Source organism: Vanellus vanellus, assembly GCF_965231255.1.
Source record: "Vanellus vanellus genome assembly, chromosome: 2".
In the NCBI taxonomy this organism is placed as follows: Eukaryota; Metazoa; Chordata; class Aves; order Charadriiformes; family Charadriidae; genus Vanellus; species Vanellus vanellus.
In genome coordinates this window covers 58,060,938-58,083,850 of record NC_138906.1, presented here as the reverse complement: position 1 = coordinate 58,083,850, position 22,913 = coordinate 58,060,938, and the positions used below count along the sequence as shown (strand labels likewise).

Here is a 22,913-nt window from a genome sequence, read left to right as displayed (position 1 = left end):
AGACGGAGAGTTATAAAATATTAATTAAAGTCAAGGAAGCTGGTTTATGTCTACTGTAATAGATTTAATTCACTTGCACGTTTTTTTAACTTTACGCACATCCCCTTGGGCTTATTTCAGTAAGACATTTGACCTCTGCCAAGGGCTCTGGTGAATGTTCTTGAGTCCTACCACTAGGGTTGTAATTTTAAGAGGTTTTTCATTCCCATGTGATTTTTAATATATGAAATGCCATCTCCTCCAGACCTGTGATCATCTCTATGTTCATACAGACAACCTGCGCTTACTGGCAGGGGTGCTGAAAAGCAAATGGCTGCGGATCTGATCCCAAGTCTATTTCACAGCAACCTCGTCAATACTTCCATGGCTCTTTCTGTATAAATTTGAATATATTTAATCATCTATGATTATTATATTTATCATATATATCCATAATATGTTATTATTATTACATATGAATATATGGTAAAGAGTTGGAAGGAACCTTAAAGATCACCCCCAACATGGACAAGGACACCTTCCTTTAATGTCCTCTTAATGGTATAGTCTTTTCTTTCTTTACTATATGTTATATTTAGGGACTTTCTTGCCTGTCTATATTTAGAAACTGATAGTACTTTAGTCCAGCAGCGTTTGGGCGAGCACGTTAAGATAAGATGTAAATGCTTGCACGGGATTTTTACCCATAAACCCCGCCTGGCAGCCCTCCACGCAAATCTTCTGCCACACTCGCACGGTGGGCCAGCTGAAAGCGGCGGGCGTGGGACGCCCCAACTTGGCAGGCCACGAAACCAGCAGGTCGGTTTTCCACGGGCTCGGCCGCGGCCTAAAGCCGGCGGGGTCGCGGCTGCGGTCCTACCGGCGGCGGCTGCGGCCTACTCCCGGGGCTCCGCTTGGGCTGTTCGCCGGGGAGCGCCACTCCGCACAAACCAACCTCAGCGAAAACCGAGAAGAAAGCGCAAAGGAGAGGCGGCGGACCTACCTCCTCCCGCCACGGCACTGCGCCAGCCGGCCTGCCCGGGGATAGGGCGGGGGGGGGGGGGGGGGTGGGTGGTGAGGGGGAGAGGCGGCCGCTACGGCCCTCCTCGCAGAGCACGACCCCCCCTCCCTCAGACTACTGAGGTAAAGAGAAACAGAGGAAGAGAAGGGCGCTCCGCCTCCGGCGGACGCACTTAATGCCGAGGGCTGACTACTGCCTGGCCTTCCCCGAGCTGAAAAGGCCGCCTCAGGACACAAGCACCCGTGTCCGTCCCTCCCATCCCCTCAGAGCACCGGCCGGCCAGGACCCCGCCAGCGCGCCGCCCTCCCACACCGCCGCGCCCGCTCGCCTCTGCGCAGGCGCGCGCACAGCCCTCTCGCTTCTTCTTCTTCCTCCTCTTCCTCCTTCTTCTTCTCGGTGGCGCCTGCGCAGTCAGCCTCACTGCCGCGTGTGAGGGGCCGGGGGCAGCGCGGGTGGGCGCTGGGGCTCGGCGGCAGCGTGGGGTCGTGTGCCGCTCCCGCAACAGTCTGCTGCCCGCCCGCCTTCCCGCTCTCCCTGCCAGCCACCCCTCAGCGCCGGCTCCTTCCTCCTCCCTCCTCCTTTTCCTCCTTCCGCAGGGCCCTGCGGGCAGTTTGAAATGAACCGCTGTTTCCTACCCACGTTCCCGATGTGGCTGTAACCGCCCGGCATAGAAAGGGGAGGAGGCAAAAAGGCGGGGCGGGGCAGGGAAGAGAGAGGAGAAGAGAGAAAGAGGGCGGCCTGGAGCGGTGCGGCTCTGCCTTCGCCGAAAGCTCCCGTTCCTGCGCCCCCCTCCGCGGGGAAGGGGGTGGGTGTGTGGATGGGTGCGGGGGAAAGGGCGAAGTGAGGGGGCAGACGCTTTGCCGCGGCCCCGGGACGGTCCGTGCCCGGCGGGCGCTCCGCGCTCGCCCTGGGGCGGCTTCTGCCTCTGTTCCTTGGACTCTGGGCGTGGAGAGCGGAGGGAAGGAAGGAGCCTGAGGCCGTTCCGGCACCCGCGAGCCCCTAGCAGCCGTGGCAGGGGAGGGTGAAGCAAACCTCTCCCCCTCCCCGTTAAAGCGTTCCGGTGCTCGCAGCAGGCTGGCCCGCAGGTAAGGCTCCCCCGCGGCCTGGGCGAGAAGAGGGCGAGGGCCCCAGGGGGAAGGAAGAGGGAGGCGGGGGGGGGAAGGGGGGAGGGTGTCATACATACACAAACCCGGGCGGGGCGGGGAAGCAAGGGTGGGAACCCGGTTCTTCGGGTTTAGAGAAGTGGGGAGGGCACGGCGGCTCCGCCGGTGCTCCCTCGCCAGGTAGGCGAACGGAAAGGGAAACAATACCGGCGGTAGCGTGCGGCTCGTCCACTACTCCCCGCCGCCCAGCCCCGTTGCCTTTGTGGCGGCTGTCAGGCGGCGATGCGGGCGGAGGGAAGCCGAGACCGCCCTATCCCTTTCCCTCGGGCTGGGTCCGTCGCCCCCGGGGTCGGCAGGCCTGCGGGAAGGTGCTGCCGTTCCCGCCTGGGCGCGGAGTGGGGGCGGCGGAAGAGGGGGCGAGGGGAGGAAGAGGAGAGGGAGAGAGAAAGGCAGATGTCCGGGAATCGCAGCTGTGCGTGTTTCGGTGCCTTCCTCGAAGCACGTTGCGGCGGCTTCGCTGTTCCCCGGGGCGGCAGGGCCTGCCCCCTTCGGGGGAGAGGGACGGTAGGGTTCGGGCAGGCCTTCTGATGCCCAGTCCGCCTTTTATTTATTTCAGAGCGCGTTTATTTATTTGTTCTTGGTACGCCCGGCTGCCGTAATTGCAAAGAGGCTGTTGGGGATGAGGATGAGAGAGAGAGAGAGAGGGGCACATTCGGGCGTTTGGAAGGAGCCGGACAGCAGCTCTGGGCTGTGATCTCCTCCGTGTGTTCTGAGTGATTTCCAGTTTGAACCCTAGCGTGATGCTGTGAAGGGCAGTGTTATATATTTCCCTGACAATAAAAAATAATAATAAAAATATTCCCTACTAGGTGGAGGGGTACTTTGTGGAATTGGTATGCTCTACTTGGCGACTCCCTCATTTTAGAGAGACTTACAGGCAGTTTTGTCTGGAAATGAGGAAGGCCTAGGATCAGTTTTATCCCTTTAAAGTATCAATGTTAACATCCAACATTTTTGGAGATGTGTGGGGTTTTTTTTGTTACAAATTTCATATCAGATGAAATCAACACTTGCTCGGTGAGTTCTTTAACCACTCGTTGTGTCTTGGCTGTAAAGTGAGGTGATAACTGTTTCTGGACTCAAATACATTTTATCTTCTTAATATACATCTGCTTCCTTGGTTAATGTAATTGCTTAGTGATGATATAAGAACAGATGAAAGGTGCTCTAGCAGTACAAAATAGTTTGACGTACATGACATGTTTTTTTCCATTGCTTTGTGTTACTTGGGTTTGCAGATATTTACCTTAGGGCGTGAAGTCAGTCGTACCTGAACTGGATTCGTGGCTGTAGCTGAGAACTTGTGAATACAAGACAGTTGTGTGAAATGTGTCAGGTGTAAGCTTGTTGCTCTAAATGTCAGTACTTCTCGTGAACTGACTCCAAAGGAACTTTTTTTTTTTTAAATTCCTCTAGTCTCAGAAGATGGCATAGGACTTTACCACGTGTCACCTTTTAGAAAGTGCTGTTTAAATTGGACTCCAAGTAGTGGGAATCTGTCGAACGTGTTAAGGTCTAGACTTTCACATAGTGCACAAGTTGTCATGTGTGTATGCCCAAAAAACCCTAGATTGGTATCATATATAATTGAATACCTCTGGTATATAGTACCAGCAGAGGATTAGAAACCAGTAACAGATTTGATACTGTGTTGTTGTTCATGTTTCTAAGATCCTGATGTGAAGGTCTGCGAGATAGTTATGGGTCAGTACAGCCCAGTAGTGTTGCAAAAAATCATTAGAGATGCTTTCTGAAATAGTAATCCAAATTTATTATCTTGAATATCTGGAAACCAGGTAACATGTAAGTGTATGTAATGGCCAGTCTGTGTTTATGCATTGAAAATAGTTTGTGTAAATAGCGCTGTCTGTTTGTGAGGATTACAAAGTTAATGTTTTTTTTTGTATTAGGCATGCAGAGTTAGAGCTGCTCCAAGGGAAGAAGTGAAGGGGCACTTCCCAAAGGGTCAGGTGGGAACACATGTTTGTAAGCCTACCAGCCTGCTACCACAGCAGAGGGCTAGTCAGCAGGAGTGATGTCAGCCAATAGAAGAAACAGCAGGTGGAGAAAGCTTTAAGGGGTACCCAGGAGAATTTGTCCTGCTTGCTTCAGTAGCTTCTCTTCATTGTACTGTAACTGTAGTAGAAAAGAGTGTAGGAGTGTATTAAATTAGTAATGGAAAAATATCTTAAATAGTTGCAGCTTGTTACTGAATGTGGGTTGTTACCATGGGGCTCTCTGTTTGTTTCATTAAAAAAAAAGGGAGCCTCAATATAGTAGCAGTGTTTTGTTTTGGATTTTTTTTGTAATGAGTAATGAATCATTCTTTTGCAAAATGATAGATAGGATACGATACTCATTTTGAAAAAGCTGACAGTGTAAAAATAATGGTTGTTCCATTTTAGAATAAACACTTATGGAAGATTGTTGTGACTTTGTTTTTTATAATGCATTCCCATCATTTTTCGTGGTGCTCTTTATAGTACTGTCACTTCCTCATATTTTAAAATTATGTTTGATTTCTTAGTTTGTTGCTGGATCTTTAGCATTTATGGTAGCACTGATTCTAGAGAAGTCCAGCTGCTTCTGTGAAACGTACACATGATGTACATTGTGCCCTGAGAGGTCCTCTGGTGTGTGACCATTATAAGAACTTGGCAGATGCTTCTTGTTACTGATGATAATATCCTGTATGTAATGTTTTATTTTGTGGAGTAATTCTATCTCCAAGGGCAGCTGTTAGCAACTGACTGGCAGAGAACTCATACTTGGTAAAATAAGTGCCACTGCTTGAAGTTGCATCACCTCATGATGTTGTCTTGGAATTTTGATGATTTGCAAAGACTAAGGAAGGTCACCAAAGATAGCTTCGTGGGTCTGGAGGTGCCTGGTAATTCTACAGCCCTGTAGGGATACATTGGTACAGGTACTGTCTTGTGTTGCAGTTTATTGACACTAACCAGGTATAGTTATGCTTTATGGCTCCATCAGGCAACACTTGCAGACTGCGTAATGTTTTTTTTTATTTTCTTAACTGGTGACTTGCTGTTTGTATATAGGTTCATAACACCAACAAATTGAGGGAGTTCAACCTCCTCTAAGGAATAATCATGCTATTCCTAAACACCATGAGCTCCTAAGAAGTTGTATTTCTCAGATTTAAAAACGGCAAATAAACTAAGAATATACCGCATTAAAGGGGTAGATCGTGCAGTTATCAGTTTGTACTGGATTAGCTGTCAACTACCCAAAAGAGTAAGGTTTCTTTTTTTTTTTTTTTTTTTTTTACTGAAGAGGTTGACATGAGCTTGTCCACTCAGAGCAGAAACTTAGTGCCAGTGGTTTCTGAAGTGGGCCATGATTAGAGATGAACAGGGTTTTTTTTTTTTTTAAGTGGAAACACTATTCAAGAACTGAAATAACTTTGCCTCCATCATAGTGGTAAGCACTGTAATCTTTTGGCAGACAGTAATTATATGCTTTTCTCAGTCTTTGCTTTTTCCCTTTAACATTAGGCTCTTTTATTCTCATTAGCAGCTCTTTTTTGCAATAGCTCTAGTTTCAGTTAGTCTTTTTCTGAACAAGGTTATTCTGAATGAAAATTATAAATGAGTCCTTAAAACTATTGCAGTAAAACCCTGTTTATTTCTCTCTCACTCCCCACATGCTGCTTTGTTGGGTCATGGTCACCCTGTGATCATGCAGCTCCTTTTCTTTCTCAGGTGCTTTTGGGCCCATGGACAGACATACTAATTCCGAAGACCATACCCTTGTATAGGGGCATTCTTCTGGAGAAGACTCTTATGTTAGTCTTGCATAATTTTAACTCAAGTAAAGTAATGTATTTTTATTCTATGTCCATTTATTTCTGTGGTTCCTTTAGAGTTGCTTTGACAAAGCACTGAAGGTTAAGCAAATAAGATTGTGATTTCCAATGTGATTCTTTCTGCTTCTTCTCAAATATGAATGCTACTTCTGCTGTCTTGCAGTAATAATACCTCTGGCTTGTTTGTAGCTTTGTGTTGTTAGAGCTGCAGTTTCATGAGACAGTTCTTTTAAGTTGCTGGGTTGGGTTTTTCCACCGTTGTTCTGAGCATGTTAACTTTTAGAACTTTGCTTTAATTGTGGGTATGGTAGCTTCCATATTTTCACTCATCAGCAGTATTCATTTGTTGAAGTAAAGAGCAAGTGTTCAGTTAACTTATGAAATATATTTAAATTCTTTAATTTCAACCATCATGATTTCATAGTACTCCTTAGATTTTTCTTTTTAGTTAGGTATTTGAAAAAGCTTTTGTTTATTTTAGTATATTTCACAACTATATTTTTTTAGTATATTTAACATTTGTTGAACTGTCAAAAATCAAAATGAGTTACTACTGTTTGTGTTTTATCAGCAACCTGTGATTGGCTTGCTGGTGAGAAATGTCTGGGTGTTGTTTTTTTTTCTCCTGCTTCTTACGTTCATCCTCTTTATTTATTAATGTGTTTCTAAGATTATTTGTCCAAGTAACCTTCATTCAGATTCTTTCTTTTAGGTTTCTAGACTGTTTGATTTAAAGAAATTCCAGCCTTCCTCTGTGTTCAAATGTCGGAGTTCCCCTCTCCCCTGGCTTCATTGCCTTTTTGTTTGTATGAAATCAAAGAATTTAGCCACTAATTTAAATTGAATCAACTTATAACTGCAATTGATCACACAGACTATTACTACGTATTCTATAAGATCTTTGGGCCTTGTTTAGAAAAGGCTTAGTGCTATGTCTTGTTTCTTAAGAGACCAATAAAACTCTGTAACAAACCTAGGTATTTAGGTACTCTAATACTGTGAAATTGCATTCAGATGATACTTTATAATGAAAAACTTACCAGTAGTGTTTATCTATCATATCACGTGTCAAAGATACCAATTTCCAGCAGCAGTTGGCTCTATTGCAGTATTCTGTAGAACCTCCTTTATGGTCCACTCAATTCAGATGTTTAAAGATGTGCAGCAGATAAAAACTGTAACTTTGCAAGTGGACAACTGAAACTGCAAGGAACTTTGCCTGGATATTATGGATAAAAGGTATAGCTCCTTCCTAGGATTAAAGGAATTTTCTTCTTCAAAGATACAAACTTCTATGTTTGTGGCTTTGGTCTTGAAATGCAGGGGCTGCTGGCTTATATTCCAGTAATAATTAGGAAACTTTGAGGCTGGTTCTAGAGCAGGGCTGTTCTTTTCTGTTGTTGGATAAAATATACAGAGATTGTTTCTACGCAGGTGAATTTTAATGATCTTGTGGCCTTACTTGAAAGAGAAAAGGAGAGTTTCGGTCTGTTTATTTATAGCCTGTTCACACGTAGTATCTGAATGCCTTGCGTGTATGTGATGCCAAATACACTGGCGTAGACCCAGGCGTCAGAACAGGTGGTGCCATTGAAGGTGGTGAGTGATAGGGCCTTAAATTGTAGTGTAGCTTCTCTTTTACGTAAGACAGGTCACGCTTTTTTCTAGGAAGCAAAAAAGAAACAAAGAGAACCTTTAGTCAGAAGGTGATAGAAAGAAGAGTAGACAGCAAAGGCTTGGGGAAGAGATAAAATTTATATATCCCTGAAGTGAAGGTGAATGAGAGGGAACTTGAGGGTTTCCTCACAGGTCGTCTGGTTTGTTTGGGGACTTCAGGCACTTCAGGTTTTTAGAATGAAATACAACAGGATGCCACTTCATCAGTCGTGTAATACGGTGCATAACCCAGCCTACAGTAAGAAATAAACATGTAATAGATGTGACTCGGGTATTTTGAACTGTAAATGCAGCAAATCATAAGGTACTTTCCTTTTATTATCTTTGTTACACTAGCCTTCCTAAAGTATAAAACTTATTCATGCGGTTGTGTTTTGTTTTGGAGTTCTCTAGTTATTTTTTTGTGAAAATTCTAATGTTACAGCATATATTAAGTTCTTTATAACATGCAGCAAAATATTTTTTCCTGTAATTAGCAAGTTACGGAAGAGAAGCACCTAAATATTTCACACACATGCAGAAATATTTCTTAGCACCTTATATTTCTCTGAGAAGTAACATCATGATACATTTAGTATTAGACTAATGAGTCTATTAGTAATAGCACTAGAGCTCTTTAGTACTGAACTGTATAACAAGACATGAAATACTCTGACATACATCAGCTTAATTAAAAGTTACACGGAATGGAAGAAATTGTGACAAGACCCTTGAAAGAATATTAAAACATTGTATTAAAGCTTATATTGAGATTTAGTTTCAAAGATGGCAGCAATAATAAATGTAAAATCATATAATCTTTTATTTTGGAAGGAACCTCTGGAGGTCACCCCTTGCCTAAAGTTTGGTCAATTAGAGCAGTTTTCAGATCCTTGTCCAGTCAAGTTTTGAACATCTTCAGGGCTGGACATTTCACAGCCTCTCTAGGCTGATGTTGCCCTACCCTCTGTTCTTCAACTCCAGGGTCCCTTATTTGCACGTGATTCCTGTTGGAGGTGTGGGTGCTCTAGATTTGCATGATCTGTGCTGTTCTACGCAGTGCCATAATGCACGTGCCAGTGAGAGTGCACCTCGCAAGCGCTCACTATGTCCCCTTCATCCCTAAGCAATGGCATTATAGTTTTCTTAGTCTTTCCCTTGTTCCCAGTGTTCTTACAGTAGCCTTTCTCTTTGTCCTAATTAGTCTTTGCTAGTTTTCACTTCAGCTGAGCTTTGGCTTTCTAAATCCACCTTGTGGGCAAAGGCAACATTTCTGTATACCTTCTAAGTAATCTGTCCCTGCTTCTGTTTTTGGGATTGGGCTCAGTCACAAGTTCTGTGCTCACCCTATGTGAGAAGCATGGCAGATGGCCGGAAGGGATGCCACACTTGCCTTCCTCCACAGTGATTTTGGAACAGTTACGTTACAGTGAGACTGAGGTGAAATGCTCTTTGTTCATTTAAAGCATCAGCATCTAACTTTAAAATTCACTACTCTATATGTATACGTTAGTACTTAGTGTCAGTCTGCACATAGCTATACTAAAAATAGCTATATAACCTATTGCATTAAATTCCCCAAATCAGTCTGCCAGCTAAGAGAATCTCACTGAATTAACAAAATGTTGTCTATTAGAACTGGTATGTTGTTTAAAGGATGTCCACAAATGCAGTTCAAATCTATGGTATGTGCAGTTATTCTGCAGTTTTTACTTATGTGGTAAATATTTAGTCAAGAAATGCAACCCTTAACATACATGTTAAAAGAATTTCATTTCATGCATAGCAACCTTTTTTTAGTAGATAGGTTTGAGGTCTGTTGCTTACATGAACTGATCTGTTGTAATAACATAATTTATTGATTGTTTTCCTTTTTTTTTTTTTTTTTTTTGGCTAATATATAACCTTGTGAAAACCTCCTGTAGTAAGGGAGTATTATTTTGTGTTGATGCAACTTCTGCTTTGGGCCCAATCTGCTTTTATTATTTGAAGTCAGCCAATAAGAATTATTGAAAAAAAGATGCAGATTTTTGGAGACACTTCTTCTGAATGTGGGGAGCAACCTGTAGCTCTGAGGTTGAACCTTTGCCACAGAGATCTCCAAACTGCTTTCTGCATTTAAATATCTAAATTATTCTGAGTACAAAACATAAGTTTGCTTGCTTGTTTTTAAGACTAAGAAGACGGACTCTTAATGGATTGACAGGGGCAATATTTGTCCTAGGCCCTGTCTCAAAGTCTCCCTTCATCCCGAGTTTGAGTTCTTCTGTCCTACTTCCGAGACCCATCTCAATCTCTGATAAGAGTGAGGCTGGAATTTTGTATTTCTTCCTGAAAGTGTTCTGCTACCTTACACCATAATAAAAGCCAAAACAAACAACAATAAACTTGTGTTGTGGGGGAGTAACAAATAAATTGAACCATGACCCACAGGCAGACAGTAAAAACACTCCCTGGCAGGTGAGTCCTCTGTGTTGGTCCAAATGGCTGTATTTTATCCGAACACTCTGTACTGCAAAATGAATGAGCAGCCTGTGGAGGAACGGATGGAATCCAGGGGGGGTACTTATGTCTACTTTTTCCCATCAGGAGTGTGTTCGTTACTGGATGTGTCTTCTCAGGCCCCTTCAGATACTGTGGCTCTGCTACTCCTCTGCGAACATTGCAAGCTCTCCTTTAAGGTTTTTACGCAATGGAGGAGTTGTGTACCTACAGTACTGAGCATGTTTAGCTTTGATCTCAGAACAGCAACTGGAAGTGAATTGGAGTATTGCATAGTTTTAGCTGTCCTATGTGGGAGCTTTTGAGAAGGGGGACATTTAGTTTCAAGCCTTTGTTATCTTTTCTGTCATCGGCAAATGTTCTGTTTCCTTCATCAAAGCACTTAAAATAGTGAGATACCTGGAGAATTTGAAGCAGAATAAGAGACTTCCTGTGTCTCTTATGTGCCTGCAAGGAAAAGAGAGAACTGGCAGCATAAAGTTATGGAGGGGAGAAGTGTAGAAGCTAGAATTAAAAAATAAAAAAGCAAAGCTGTGATGCTACTTGATATCTTTGAGTGCCAGCAAGCACCCTGTATATTTTGGCTTTGTGATTGTTGTATAAAAATAATAAAGTAAAAACTGTGCTTGCACAAAAATACCCCTGTCACGTTGTACCACGCCCCCCTCCCCCTTTTGGTTAAACTGTAAGGAATTCTTGAACATTTGCTGGTTAGACCCAGTATGAAGGATAGTTCTTGCACCAGTTCAGGTTTCAAAAGGCTGGCCAATAGTCTTTCCCTTCTAGACCTTTTCTATCTGCATGAAGAAAATTTTGTTCTAAATAAAGTGTTTTCCCAAGCCCTGTGTGGGGCACTTACTTTGTTTATATCAAATAGCTGGACTACCACCAAATTCTCATCTGGCATTTGGAAGGACCTGGATGTCTGGAAGTACAGTTTCTTTAGGATATTTGAAAACAAAATAGCTTAGATTATTTTATTGAGTAATGTTTTGCTCTCGGTGGCCCTATGTGCTAAGTCTTGGTTTGGTGGTGATTTTTGTATTCTTACAATTGATAACAGAGGTTTCTGGAGGACTAAGCGGATATTCTATGTATCGTTCTGTGTATATGATCCTAGTATGTTTCTCTTTTCATTTCCCAAACTAGGATTCTTGTTAGGCAAAATAATGTTTCTTTGTCTAGAAGTGTCTTTACTTGTATTATAGTAAAACTTCTACTTTAGGAGAAGACTGCAGTTCTCATTCAGTTGCAGCTGAATGAGAGCTCCTGCATTATGATATAAATAAGCCCCATCTATTTGTTTGAGTGATTTGAAAAGTTTATCTGCTGTATAGCTTTTCTGCTTTGGAGAGAGCTCTAATGATTGTGTAAGTTTAATTCTTGAAACCATTGTTGCCTATAGGTTTTCTTCACATCAATAAAATTAAATGGATGCTTATTTGTAGGAGTAGTGAGAAGTGACAGTGTACAAAGGTCCTTGAGCAAGGAGCAGTTGACAGTTGTGCATAACTTTGTAGGTAAACTCATGGGTTCTGTTTAGTAGAAAAATGCTGTGCATGCACCTTGTAGGATGCAGTGGTGTTCTATAAAGCTGCCACAAGATTTTGTGATAAAGTTTTGCCAGAAATACAACTGCTGGGTAAATTTGTGCCAATGGTATGTAGGTTTCTTGAGTACTATATAGCTAAAGAATTGGAAAACTTATTATGTTTTGTGGTGTGGATTGTTTGTTTGTTTTTAGTTCCAGATCTGAAAACTGAGCTTTTTCCTGTCTGTTTTTGCAAATACAGAACCAGAGAATAAAAATGGGAACTCCTGGATCAGGACGGAAGAGAACTCCAGTGAAAGACAGGTTTTCTGCAGAAGATGAAGCTCTGAGTAACATTGCAAGAGAGGTTTGTTACTTTCAAATTGTCTTAAATTCAGAAGTAGGGATGAAAGCAATGTCATTATCCAGAAAAAGTTAAATTTGTTAAGCTGTGCATTAAAAAGTGTAATTAGCCAAAAATATGATGATTAATACAAACTAAGAGTATTTTCAATCAAAAAAAAAAATCACATTTACTGAAATGTTGTCACAATGATATATTAATTGTATGATTAGTGTAACTTCACAGGTCCACACTTAGGCTTAGCAGCTATTTCTACAGATAGTTATATGCTTAGCTAAAGATAAATGAGGAATCCAACTGCTATCTCAGGTCTAAAACTAAAAAAAAATTCCTCATTTATTCCATTGCCGTGTGTAGTATTCTTAAGATGGTAAGTATAGTGTATTAGGGTCAAATGAGTAATAGTAATTATTAAAAGGTATTTGTAATATATTCAATTTCAAAAGTGGAAAGTCACATTTCTGTCAAAATAAATCTAATATGTGCATTAGACCAGGACTTTCTTAACAGAGTCACCACCCAAAAAATAGAGAGCTGGAGGTAACCAGCCAAAAATGCAATTAATAACTTGATACAAAGGGGAAATCTGTATACAAAGGGGAATTTTGTCCCACCGGATATAGGAAGGAGGCAGCTGGAATTTAGAGTCTATTTGGACTTGAGTTTTTCTGGGAGGAAATGCTGTGACTTGGAAACAAAAGCATTAGTACTGTTTGTATACAAATGGATACAGAACCTTTGAGCTACACTATCTACAAAGCTGCTTACACTAATCGACATAAATGCATATTCCAGTTGGCCTTGTAATGTAAACTGTTGTCTATGTATATGTGTGTCTAGTATATACACATTTATGTGCATGTAAGACAAAATAGGTAGGTGGTAGGCCTCTGAAAACACAGCTTCTGTATGCATTTTCAGATGTAGAAATCATAGACTGTAGGCAGAGGAAATGCACTGTCAGGAAAAAAAAAAAAAAAAAAATCATTTAGTTGGTAACCTTCCAGAAAGCTATGTTCACACCAAATCTCATGGAAGTTCTCACCCTACCAGATAAGCAATGTGTGGGGCTCTGGGTCATGTACAGTCTCATCAAGTTCCATCTTTTGAGTATTCTTTTGCGTGGTTTCAGTACAGTAACATCACCTTGCAACTTAGCCTAGAAAAAAAGGTCTCAATAGTAAGGTGTAATAAGTATGATATTACTTAAAATGACTGTGTTGCTTTGTTCTCTTACATTGCTGACTGCCCCAATTAAAATTTTGAGCATGAGCATAAATTAAACAAAAACAAAGATGTGTTTTTCTGCTGTAATGCTTAATTAAACTAATACTTGGTCTCACAGCTAGAGGTATTGTCTCGCAGAGATAACTGAGTTGAATATGTCTATTCCAAGGATTAATGTATATTAATTCTTCCCTCCTCTTCTGTCATCAATGAACTGGAAAACAACTTGCTGAAAAGCTCATGAAACTTATTCAATGTTCTGATATTAATCTAAATCTGCTGAAGATAACTAAAATTTTTATGTTGATCAGGATATCATTTAAGGGTAGGCATTTCATATTGTCTATAACTGTTTTTTGTTTATTAACAATTCTTAAAACCTATTTGAATTAAATGGTTCTAAAATTCCTTCTGATTTTATTACAAGTATCTTTTCCCCTTCTAATATTCTGTCATTTTTCTGTATTTCGAGGGTCACCTCTTATTGTTTATCCGTGAGAAGAGTATTCAACATATTTCAGAATATAATGGTTTGTTACTTGTTTTCCAGGCTGTCTTTAGCATCGTTTCTTCTTTTGTGTTGCCATATCGAGCTTTCCCTTTAAAAGTCCTAATTTAAAATTGTTATCCAATTTTCAAATAGTGTGAAAAGTTGTATGTCATCACGAATATTGTATTATCACGATATGTACTACTGTCAGTTTGTTAATCCCTTATTCTGTGTAGGAGAAGCTGGCCCACAGATCCTGTGTCAGAGAGCAGCTGTTGTCATTGAACTGGTAGCTGTAATTCATAGTATTGGCCAACTTATTTTAAAGAAAACTTCTACTTTAAAGGAACAGAATGCATTTCCTAGGATATCACAGCAGAGCCCAGTTAATAAAACTAAGTTTTGTCTTCACATTTGATTTTACTGCACCATACATATGCCTTAGCATTTGAGGCTGGGGAAGAGTTTTCAGCTACCATGCTGACACAAGACATGCCAATTCTCAGTGCATGAATATATAGAGTAGATGTACTTTGCTGTTCTGAGGCCATTATCTCGGCAATATGGCTTGCTTATCTTTTTATTGTCAGAGTGTTTTGTTTCTCAACTTCCTCTTCTGAAATTACCTTTTTAGCAGATGTTACTTAGAACAGTTGAATTGAGTCCCGTAATCCAGAAGTCAGATGTCTTGCGAGGAAAATGTTCTAAAAGGTGTTCTAGGTATCAAGAGATGGTAAACAGAATATGCTGAAACAAAAGGCTGGCACTCAGTATGGTTTGCATGGAAGAAACTGCGTAGAAGTGCTCTGGGATTCAAAGCAGTCATAAAATGGCATTAGGAATTATCAGAGTTTGTATTACTAGCAAAGACTCCTAGTGTAGCATATGAAATTTCACGGTTTTTTTCCTCCTCAAAGTTCAGATTTCAGAAAGCTCTAATCTTATTCTTTCTTACCACTCTAATTTGACAAAATTGAGATTTCCTTGTTCTATGGGGTGTGTCAAAAAAATGTGATATCTTCCTTTTGGTACCAACAAACATCTGCTTTCTAGGAAATTTTGTGTAAGGAATTCTTTGGTACTGATGCAATAAATTCATTTCTATATAGGTTTTTTTTTCTGCACTGGTTGAATCCGCTGTGTCATCTTATGAAAATACGTAAGGGAAGACAAGAGCTCTATCATAGGATCTGAGGAGCTTGGTCAAACTACTTCATCCTTGTGAGATTTCTTTCATTTTCTCCATCTTTCCTCTGTTGGTTGTCTCTTCCCCTTCACTTCTCGTAGCTCTAGCACTGTTATGTAGAGAGTTCTTTCATATCTTTTCCTTGCTGTGGGAGTTTGCGTGGAGACAAGCTCTTCTGCGATCCGTCTGCACTAAACAAGGTACTAGTATGCTAAACATCAACATTGGAGTGAATTACTGCCTTATTCCAAGAAATTCTGAGTTACCGGACCTCTCCCTTTGGGACCCACTTTGTATTCTGTTGCGTGTTATCCTTCCTGGCATTGAATTCCCTGTGCTCACTGAAACTGAGGAAGAGTAAAGGTGAAGTACATATCCAGGGACAGGGATCTATGCATCCTTTTCTGGAAGCAATGCACTCTCCATATTATTCAGTGTCATAAGTGACATCAGTTGCAGTTGATCAGTTTGGAAGTCTTACCTTGGTACAATGGAGAGGATTACCAGTTTATCATGTTTGTTTCAAAAGCTGTGGGAACAGGTATAAGTATATTTTCCAGGTGTTCCCTGCAAGGAGAGAAGGAACTCAGCGTAAATGCACCTAAATGCATTCAAGTGGAGCACTGGCCAGTGTCTTCTGATTATAGTAAGGTTAATTTGAAGTCAGCTAATCTCTTACTAAAAAAAAAAAAAAAAACCCAACTAAAAATGCCTATCTCCTGAAAATATGAGGAGTTCCTTTATGCCTTTAGTTCCTTCTCTAGCTGTTGTAACAGATTTTGAAGCTGTTAGCTTTTTCAAATTAACAAAGAATATAAGACAGCTGGTGTGGAAGACAGTTTCTGCTGTCTTGTGGAAAGTTCTGCCTTTCCAAATAACAGATAGGGATTGTCTAGCATGACTTTGGGTTTCTGTCAAGGTTACGTTCTTATGTGGGAATACTTTTTGTTTAACAAATAACTAAATGAAAATTGAGGTTCATATTCTCAAGGTTATATTCACAGTCTACACTGGATACAGCTGATAAGATCTCAAGATCTGTTTTCCCTGTGGTTTTGCTGTGGAGATTTTCTGCTTATAAAGCTTTTTTGTGGACAGAGTATCTTCAGCTGACATCTGCATCACTTGTGTCTGTAATTTACAGGCAAGTTGTGGTGTCTATTTTAAATATTCAGCAGTAATCTGTCATCACCAGGTGTCTCTTATGATCACTTGAGATCTCTTTCTCCAAGACCATCCTTACATGCAAGAGCAGACATTTCAGTCACCTCCGCGTTCTTATATTGACTTCAGTCCAAGCTCAGATATAACAAACGTCATACCAGAAAGGGAGAAGAGTCTGACTTTGGTCATCTCGCCAGCCTCAACCTGATAAGCAGCCGTTTGAAGGGACAATTGGGATTTACCTTTTTATATCCTTTCTCTCTTAGCTTGTGTCAGCAGCCCTTCCATTCTTTGGGGCTGAGTAACTCTAGATGACAAAGAACTAGAGCTTGTGGACGTCAGTTGCATCACTGTTCACTTCATTTCCGCCTTGTAATATCTTGTCTGTATTTTTTCAGGAACTGTTTTCATGACTCTGTTTTCATTGTATAGCAGGAGCCTGGAAACTCTTAAGAGGTGTTTTCTCATGGGAGATAATAAAGATTCATTTGGATTTCAAATTCACTCCAGTTGTTCAAACATTGGGTAGAATGCAGTTCTTACTTTGTTAAAAATTTCATGTTACTTAATTGCCAGGGTAGAAAAAGCCGAGTTCAATATTTTAGAATGTTTGAAGGCTATATGATGAATTTAAAAACAGCTAACAACATAGTCTTTGTCATATTCAATCTATTCAAAGTTCAGTATGTGTTTCTCTTTTCGTACAGCTTCAGCTTTTCTTAAGAAAACAAACAAAACCACAGAGAAACCCACATCATACAAAGATTGTTTTTGTAGATGCTAGATGATTTCTGATTTTTTTTTAAGAAGTCGTCACTTAAAATATAATTAACTGATTAAAAAATATTTATTATTCAAAATGTTGTTTGCTTTTTTTTATAGTGGTTAAGTATATTTTATAGGAGAATGAGGTATTCTAGAGATTTTTTCTAATCTACATATGGTTCTGTATAATAAATGGAAAAAGAATAAGAGACATCAGAAATAAAGAATCCTAAACCTTTAAGTCACGTAAACCTTAAGATTTTGTTGTTTATAGTCTTTTCTTTGTAGGCAATTGGAGAGAGAGTAGGCACGTGAGAAATATGGAAGGAAGATATTCCTGAGGAGGTATACATATACATTTGGCACATGGGTGATGGTGTTGTGTTGCCTTGGGTCCATGAGACAAGGAGATGAGGAGGCTAAAAAGCATGGAAAGGAGAATACAGAAGAAATAAGCAGCAGAAGACAGAAATAATGCATGTTCACTTAAGAAATGATGAAATAAACTTTGTATTGCAGGGTGTAGTACTGTATTAAGAAACGGTGAGTGTTTTTAAACTGCTTATCCTGATGCTTTGCTGGAGCTGGCAGAGGTTCCTGGTGTTCCATCAAATGCCCTGTGGCAGAAACGGAGCCGGGGCCGGGGTAGCCGGTGCCCTCACCGCTGCCATCTGGCGGAAGAAGGAAAACCTTCCTTGCCTGAGGCTCCTGCCTTGGAAAATGCGGGATTGTAGACACTGCATATCCCTCGACAGAGAGAGAAATGAGTTTATATGTATTGTAGCCTGTGGTGACAAAATAATTCTAATTTTTCAACGAAAAGGAGTCATATTTTTTCAGAGGTGGATAACATACATAGTATGTATTGTATTATATATAGTATATAAATAGTATTATATATTAGTATATATACACTACAGCCTATATTTTATCTTTATGAAGCTTTTAGGCTGAACCTGAGCTAATTAATGATTCATTTATGAAAATTAAAACAAAAATACTGTTGCTTTCTAGTGAATTCCTTGTTGCAAGCAAGGGGAAGGATAAAGGTGCCTGTCTACACTATGGAGACACATGTTATACTTGCTCCACACGAGGGAAAGCTTCAACCATATCAATTCTATGTAGTAGTATGCTTCTTGGTGAAGATCTTGATCACTGCTGTGAAGAGACTAAGAAAAAACACATCAGAAAGGAGAGACTCCTAACTTAATCTTTACAAAGGCATTCAAATTAAAATCTGTTCTTCTTCCCTTTCTCCTTTCTTTCTTTCAAAAAATATTTTGGATTTAATTGAAGAACTAAATGTTATCCTTGGAAGTTGAGATAAGGTGGCTTGAAAGGTTTTCAAAAGATTGTGGCACAATACGTATTAAAAAAAAAGAGAGAAAATGGAATAAGCAAATATAGGACTGTACGTGGTTGTTAGTAATTGGTTTTTAGGTGAAAATAAGGAAGCTGCCCGTGTTGCCTGTTATGGAAGAACATTCTCTTGCTACCCATATGTTTTCTAAACAAATTAAATAAAATAACCTAATCGAAGTGAGTACTGCTTCAAGGTGGTAGCTTAAATGCTTCAAAACAGCCAGAATCGTCATATCCTTGTAGAATGAAATGCTGTTTATACAGGTGCAAGGAAACATTACTTTTATTTTTGCGGTTTTGGTACCTATTTTGAAATGTAGAATTCCAGAACTCAGCAGTTAACAGATGGCTTTGTTTTGTTACTCAGAGCAGGGCTTAATACCCAGAGAAATGCAGATATGGCACTTGGTTTAAAAATCATGTATTTGTCCTGAGGGTAGGAGGTTAAAGATAAGGAGTGCCATGAGCGTGTCCATATACCTTTTTTAATTGAGTGTTTTTTCCTATCCAAGCAAAGTCTTAAGGGCCTCTTCATTGTGGTTTTTTTTTTTTTTTTTTCTACCCAATCTCTTTCGTCACAAAGATTTTCTCTGTAGTCCTCTACTTCCTTTCCTGATCACTTCTCTGAACAAATTCCATGCAAAATTGTATCTGTACCTCATGGCTCCTATTTGCCCACTAGAATGTATAACCAAGGGATTTATTTTCATTTTAGCCACCAGTGTAAGTGTATGGCTCTAACAGGTTTGGATATCTCATCTCTTATTTGCAGTTGAAGCTGAAGAAAATCCAGCTATCGCGTTTCTCTTTAGCAGTTGGAAGTCCCCTTTAGAAACTTTAAGTGTCAGATTTGCTAGCTCTTGGACAGTCCCCAGTTTAATTCTTACTTCAGGAAAACAGGAATTTGGTATGTTATATCACTTTTTAACAAGTTGTACTTCATTTAGATGATATTACAATATCTTTATTGTAAATTATTTTATTTATGTGTGTCTGGTCTAAAGGCTCTGTATAGACCAGTAATGACCAATGAAACTGAAATCAAGACTGTAGTGGCCAGTCTGTGGCCAGTCTGTAGTATTTGAAGACTGCAGTTTGCTTAATGTAAGCTGTAGAAAGCAACCTGTACTGACTCCCAAGCTCCTATGAGCAAGGAATAGTGATGTATTTAGGATGCTCTTCAATTCTAATAGTAATTGAACTAGAAAAGCATTATAATATGACTGTCTGTCCTTTTGCTGTTTTTCTTTCCCCCAAAATAAATAGTAGTCTAGATTTCCTTTCTGTGCTGCTTTTATAGTCCAAACAGCTTTATCTTTTCAACTCTGTTCTCTATCCAAAGCTTTTGTGGCACTGTATTTCCCTTAGCAGATATTTAAAGACTTTGGTTCAACATAGCTGAAGAATTTAATTTGCAAAGAGTGTTGGTGGAAAATTGTTTCACAAATTTTATGGGCTTTCTTCAGTAACACAACTGAGTGAACAGCAGCACCCAGGAAGAAAACTATGTCCTTTTGAATTATAGTTATTTCTTTATCAGTGTTAACTTTGAATTTCAGTTACATAGTTATCAAGACTTGTATGAGTGCTCTATTAATAACATGAGGTCTGTTCTCTAACAGTTCTGCTGAGAATAAAAAATTATTCAGTATGATAGCTTTTCAAATGATAATGGGATTTGTCTCTTGCTCTAAATTATGGTGAAGGAAGCCTCAGAACTGTGCTTTCACTTAATTTGCTGGCTTCTTTTTCTTTTTGAAATCGTGTACTTTTTAGAGGAATCCAGTTGCTTAGATTAATAATTAATGTAATACCAAACCACTTTTTGCTAAAAAACTTTCTCTAAAAGGCTTTTTTTAATTTCAGGCACCCATTTTATGAAAAATGTTTGTAGAATTCGTCTGTCTTTTATCAAGAGTTTAGTAAATTGGAAGAAATGGAGTTTCCTCTCTATGGTAGGAATGTGAAGAAGTTAGGTCTTTGGCTGTAGAACTAGGAGAGAGTGACGAAATGTGAATTGATTTTTAGTGTGAATCAGTAAACGAATGAACTTTTTGTGTTTAACAATAAAGCCTTGCCAGAGTCTAATGGCTAGATGTGCACGTCCGCTGCTCTATAGATAGAACTAAATCCAGACATATCAGCTGTTTTGGGTCCTTTCTCTTTCTGTGCTGCATACACATCTGTGTGAAAGGTTATATGGGACAGAGCTATGATTACAGACAATTACAGAGTAGGGCTGCAAGTGAGAGAGACTTCCTGTTGCATGTGAATTCCCTTGCTTTTTGTGTGTGCCGTCATCACGTCGGAAGAAGAGTATCTTTATGCTGCTCTGAAAAATGATTACAGCGTGACAGTCAAGGGGGCTAACACAGACTTGGAATCATTTCATCTGAGCACACAAAATATAGAAAAACAGTCTTGATGAGAGTCATTTAATGTTAAGACAAACTATTTTAAGTAATAAAACTATAATGTGTGTGCCTTCTTTCTCGTCATTATTTGATAGATATTTTTGTACCTGTAGTTTAATCATAATTTAAACTATAAATAACCCTTCCTTTTTCCTGAAGTACAGTAAAAGATTGTTGTTGAATTTTATAAGCTTCTAATGTTTTACGTAAACCTATGCTGTGGCAGAAGCCAAAAAACCCTATCCTCAACCAAAGGCAAAATCCCATTGAATTTTACATTTTTAAAAAGTTCTATAAAATTAAATGTTTTGGATATTAGGAGTTCTGGATTTTTGGCTGCTGATGTTTATGTTAAGTTTTTAGTAAACATGGGCTAGATAACTGGAATTTTTGGTGGAAAATTTGTCGTCAGTGGCTTAATATTTCAATAATTTAAGAGAAAATTTTCATCAACTCATTATTCAAACATGAAAAAATTGAGCTTGTGTTTTCCTCGAGTATTAGCCTTGTGTCACATATTTGCCTCGTAATTCATTAACTTGATTAAATTTGGGTAACGTTTAGGGTCTGAAAGGCAATGTGTTTCTTTTTTGGTTGAGGCTGGATAGGAAGTGGAGGAAATATATCATTGTATCTGTCAATAACCAGGTTTCACAAGCAGCGTGGGAGATGTAATAGCTTTTTGCCACTGAAAAAGGCTAGGTCTTGCTACTACTGTTTGTTTCGCCTGTCCTTTTTGCTGGGCCTGGAGTTCATAAGATCCTTGTACAAGCCAATTCATTTCCCTAACACAGCAGAAAACTACTTTGTTGTTAACTGTCTGCTATGGTAGTTAGTTAATTGGATTACAGTAGATTGTGAGTGCTGGAGCTGTGTCTGAGGAAGGTGTTGGGAATATAAGGGCTTGAATGGAAAGGCAGGGAAGTCCCTTTTTGGTGATAGTAAATGTTTAAGTTGGTTCTTGAAGAAGGTAACCTTAAATTTCTTTCTTACATTTTGTCCAATAATCGATTAGATCTTATGATTGCTGTTTGAAATAATTCAACTTCTAAGTGATGTTTGCTTTTTGAATAATTCCAAATTATAGTAGAACCTTTAAATATGACACGAACAGTCATGCTCTAATATCTTTGTTTTGATTCTTTCTTTTTTATTTTAATGTCTTTCTGTGGCCGAAGATTCTGCAGCTGCATACATGCCTGTTTAAATACTAACAATAGGCAAAGTCCTGTTAAAGTCCACAAAACATGCATTTTCAAATTTAGTGATAGAAGAACTGAGTTCAGAAATATTACTATCAACATGTAATTCTTCTGATTAGTAATGATATATGTAAAGACTTAAGTATATATACTTTCTGAAATTTCATTCTGAGAACTTGGATCTTTTTTACTAATGTATTGTGATGTTAGAATCTTAATGTATTTTTGTGATGAGATTATTAAATTGAGTACTAAAACCATTATATAAAAATACGTGGGTTTAACTTTCAGTATTTTCAATTTATTTGTAGGCAGAAGCCAGGCTTGCAGCCAAACGGGCAGCTCGAGCAGAAGCAAGAGATATACGTATGAGAGAGCTGGAGCGACAACAAAAAGAGGTAGTGTAAATCATCAGAGTTATTGCAAACCTTTACTAAAATTCTTAAGGCATTTTATTTCTGTACTGGCATCAGATCTTGTCTTTCGGTTATTCAGCTGTGTGCTAGTATTTTCAGCATCAGGGGACTGTGAGCTTCTCTTTCTCTCCCCACCCTGCCATACCCTCCTCTTTCCCCTTGGGTTATATATCTGAAAGGATAACTTGCTTTGTATTTACCTGTGGATAGCACCTAACAAAATACTAATCTGAACATTGCTTTTGAACTTCCTTAATATTTATGCTTATATTGTAGAAAATCTATGCTATACAAAATAGGCTATTAGCACTCTTTCTTTCAAATGAAAGATAAAACATTTTAATATGATTTTTAAATTCTAGTTTTACAGGCAAAATCAGATGTTTGGATGTTTTACCTTTAACAAATGCAGTAAATGCAATCCTAGCAATTAAAATTGGACAAAAATTAGTCTAAATATTTATCTTTAGATATTTAAAGGGCTAAGGCTTTCTTATTACTGCTTACTTGATTTTAAATGAGCAAAAGAGAGAACATAATGACAATGTCCAGAACTCAGGCTTGCATAAATAATTTTGCATAGAGAGGAACAGTTTTCAGCTTCTAATGTGAAGTTTAATATTGTCTGGATTTGAATTACTA

General features: G+C 39.4%; 1 protein-coding gene across 2 annotated transcripts in view; it reads left to right on the top strand.

Moving 5' to 3' along the window:
* The first annotated feature begins 1,832 nt into the window (after window positions 1–1,832).
* LRRFIP2 (LRR binding FLII interacting protein 2) overlaps window positions 1,833–22,913 on the top strand; it is a 60,426-nt gene continuing 39,345 nt past the window's right edge. For both annotated transcript variants that reach the window (XM_082499523.1, XM_082499524.1), the window contains exons 1-3: window positions 1,833–2,085; window positions 11,941–12,045; window positions 22,167–22,253. In XM_082499523.1, coding sequence (XP_082355649.1) covers window positions 11,956–12,045; window positions 22,167–22,253 — 177 coding nt within the window. In that variant the 5' untranslated portion in view covers window positions 1,833–2,085; window positions 11,941–11,955. The remainder of the gene's footprint in view (window positions 2,086–11,940; window positions 12,046–22,166; window positions 22,254–22,913) is intronic.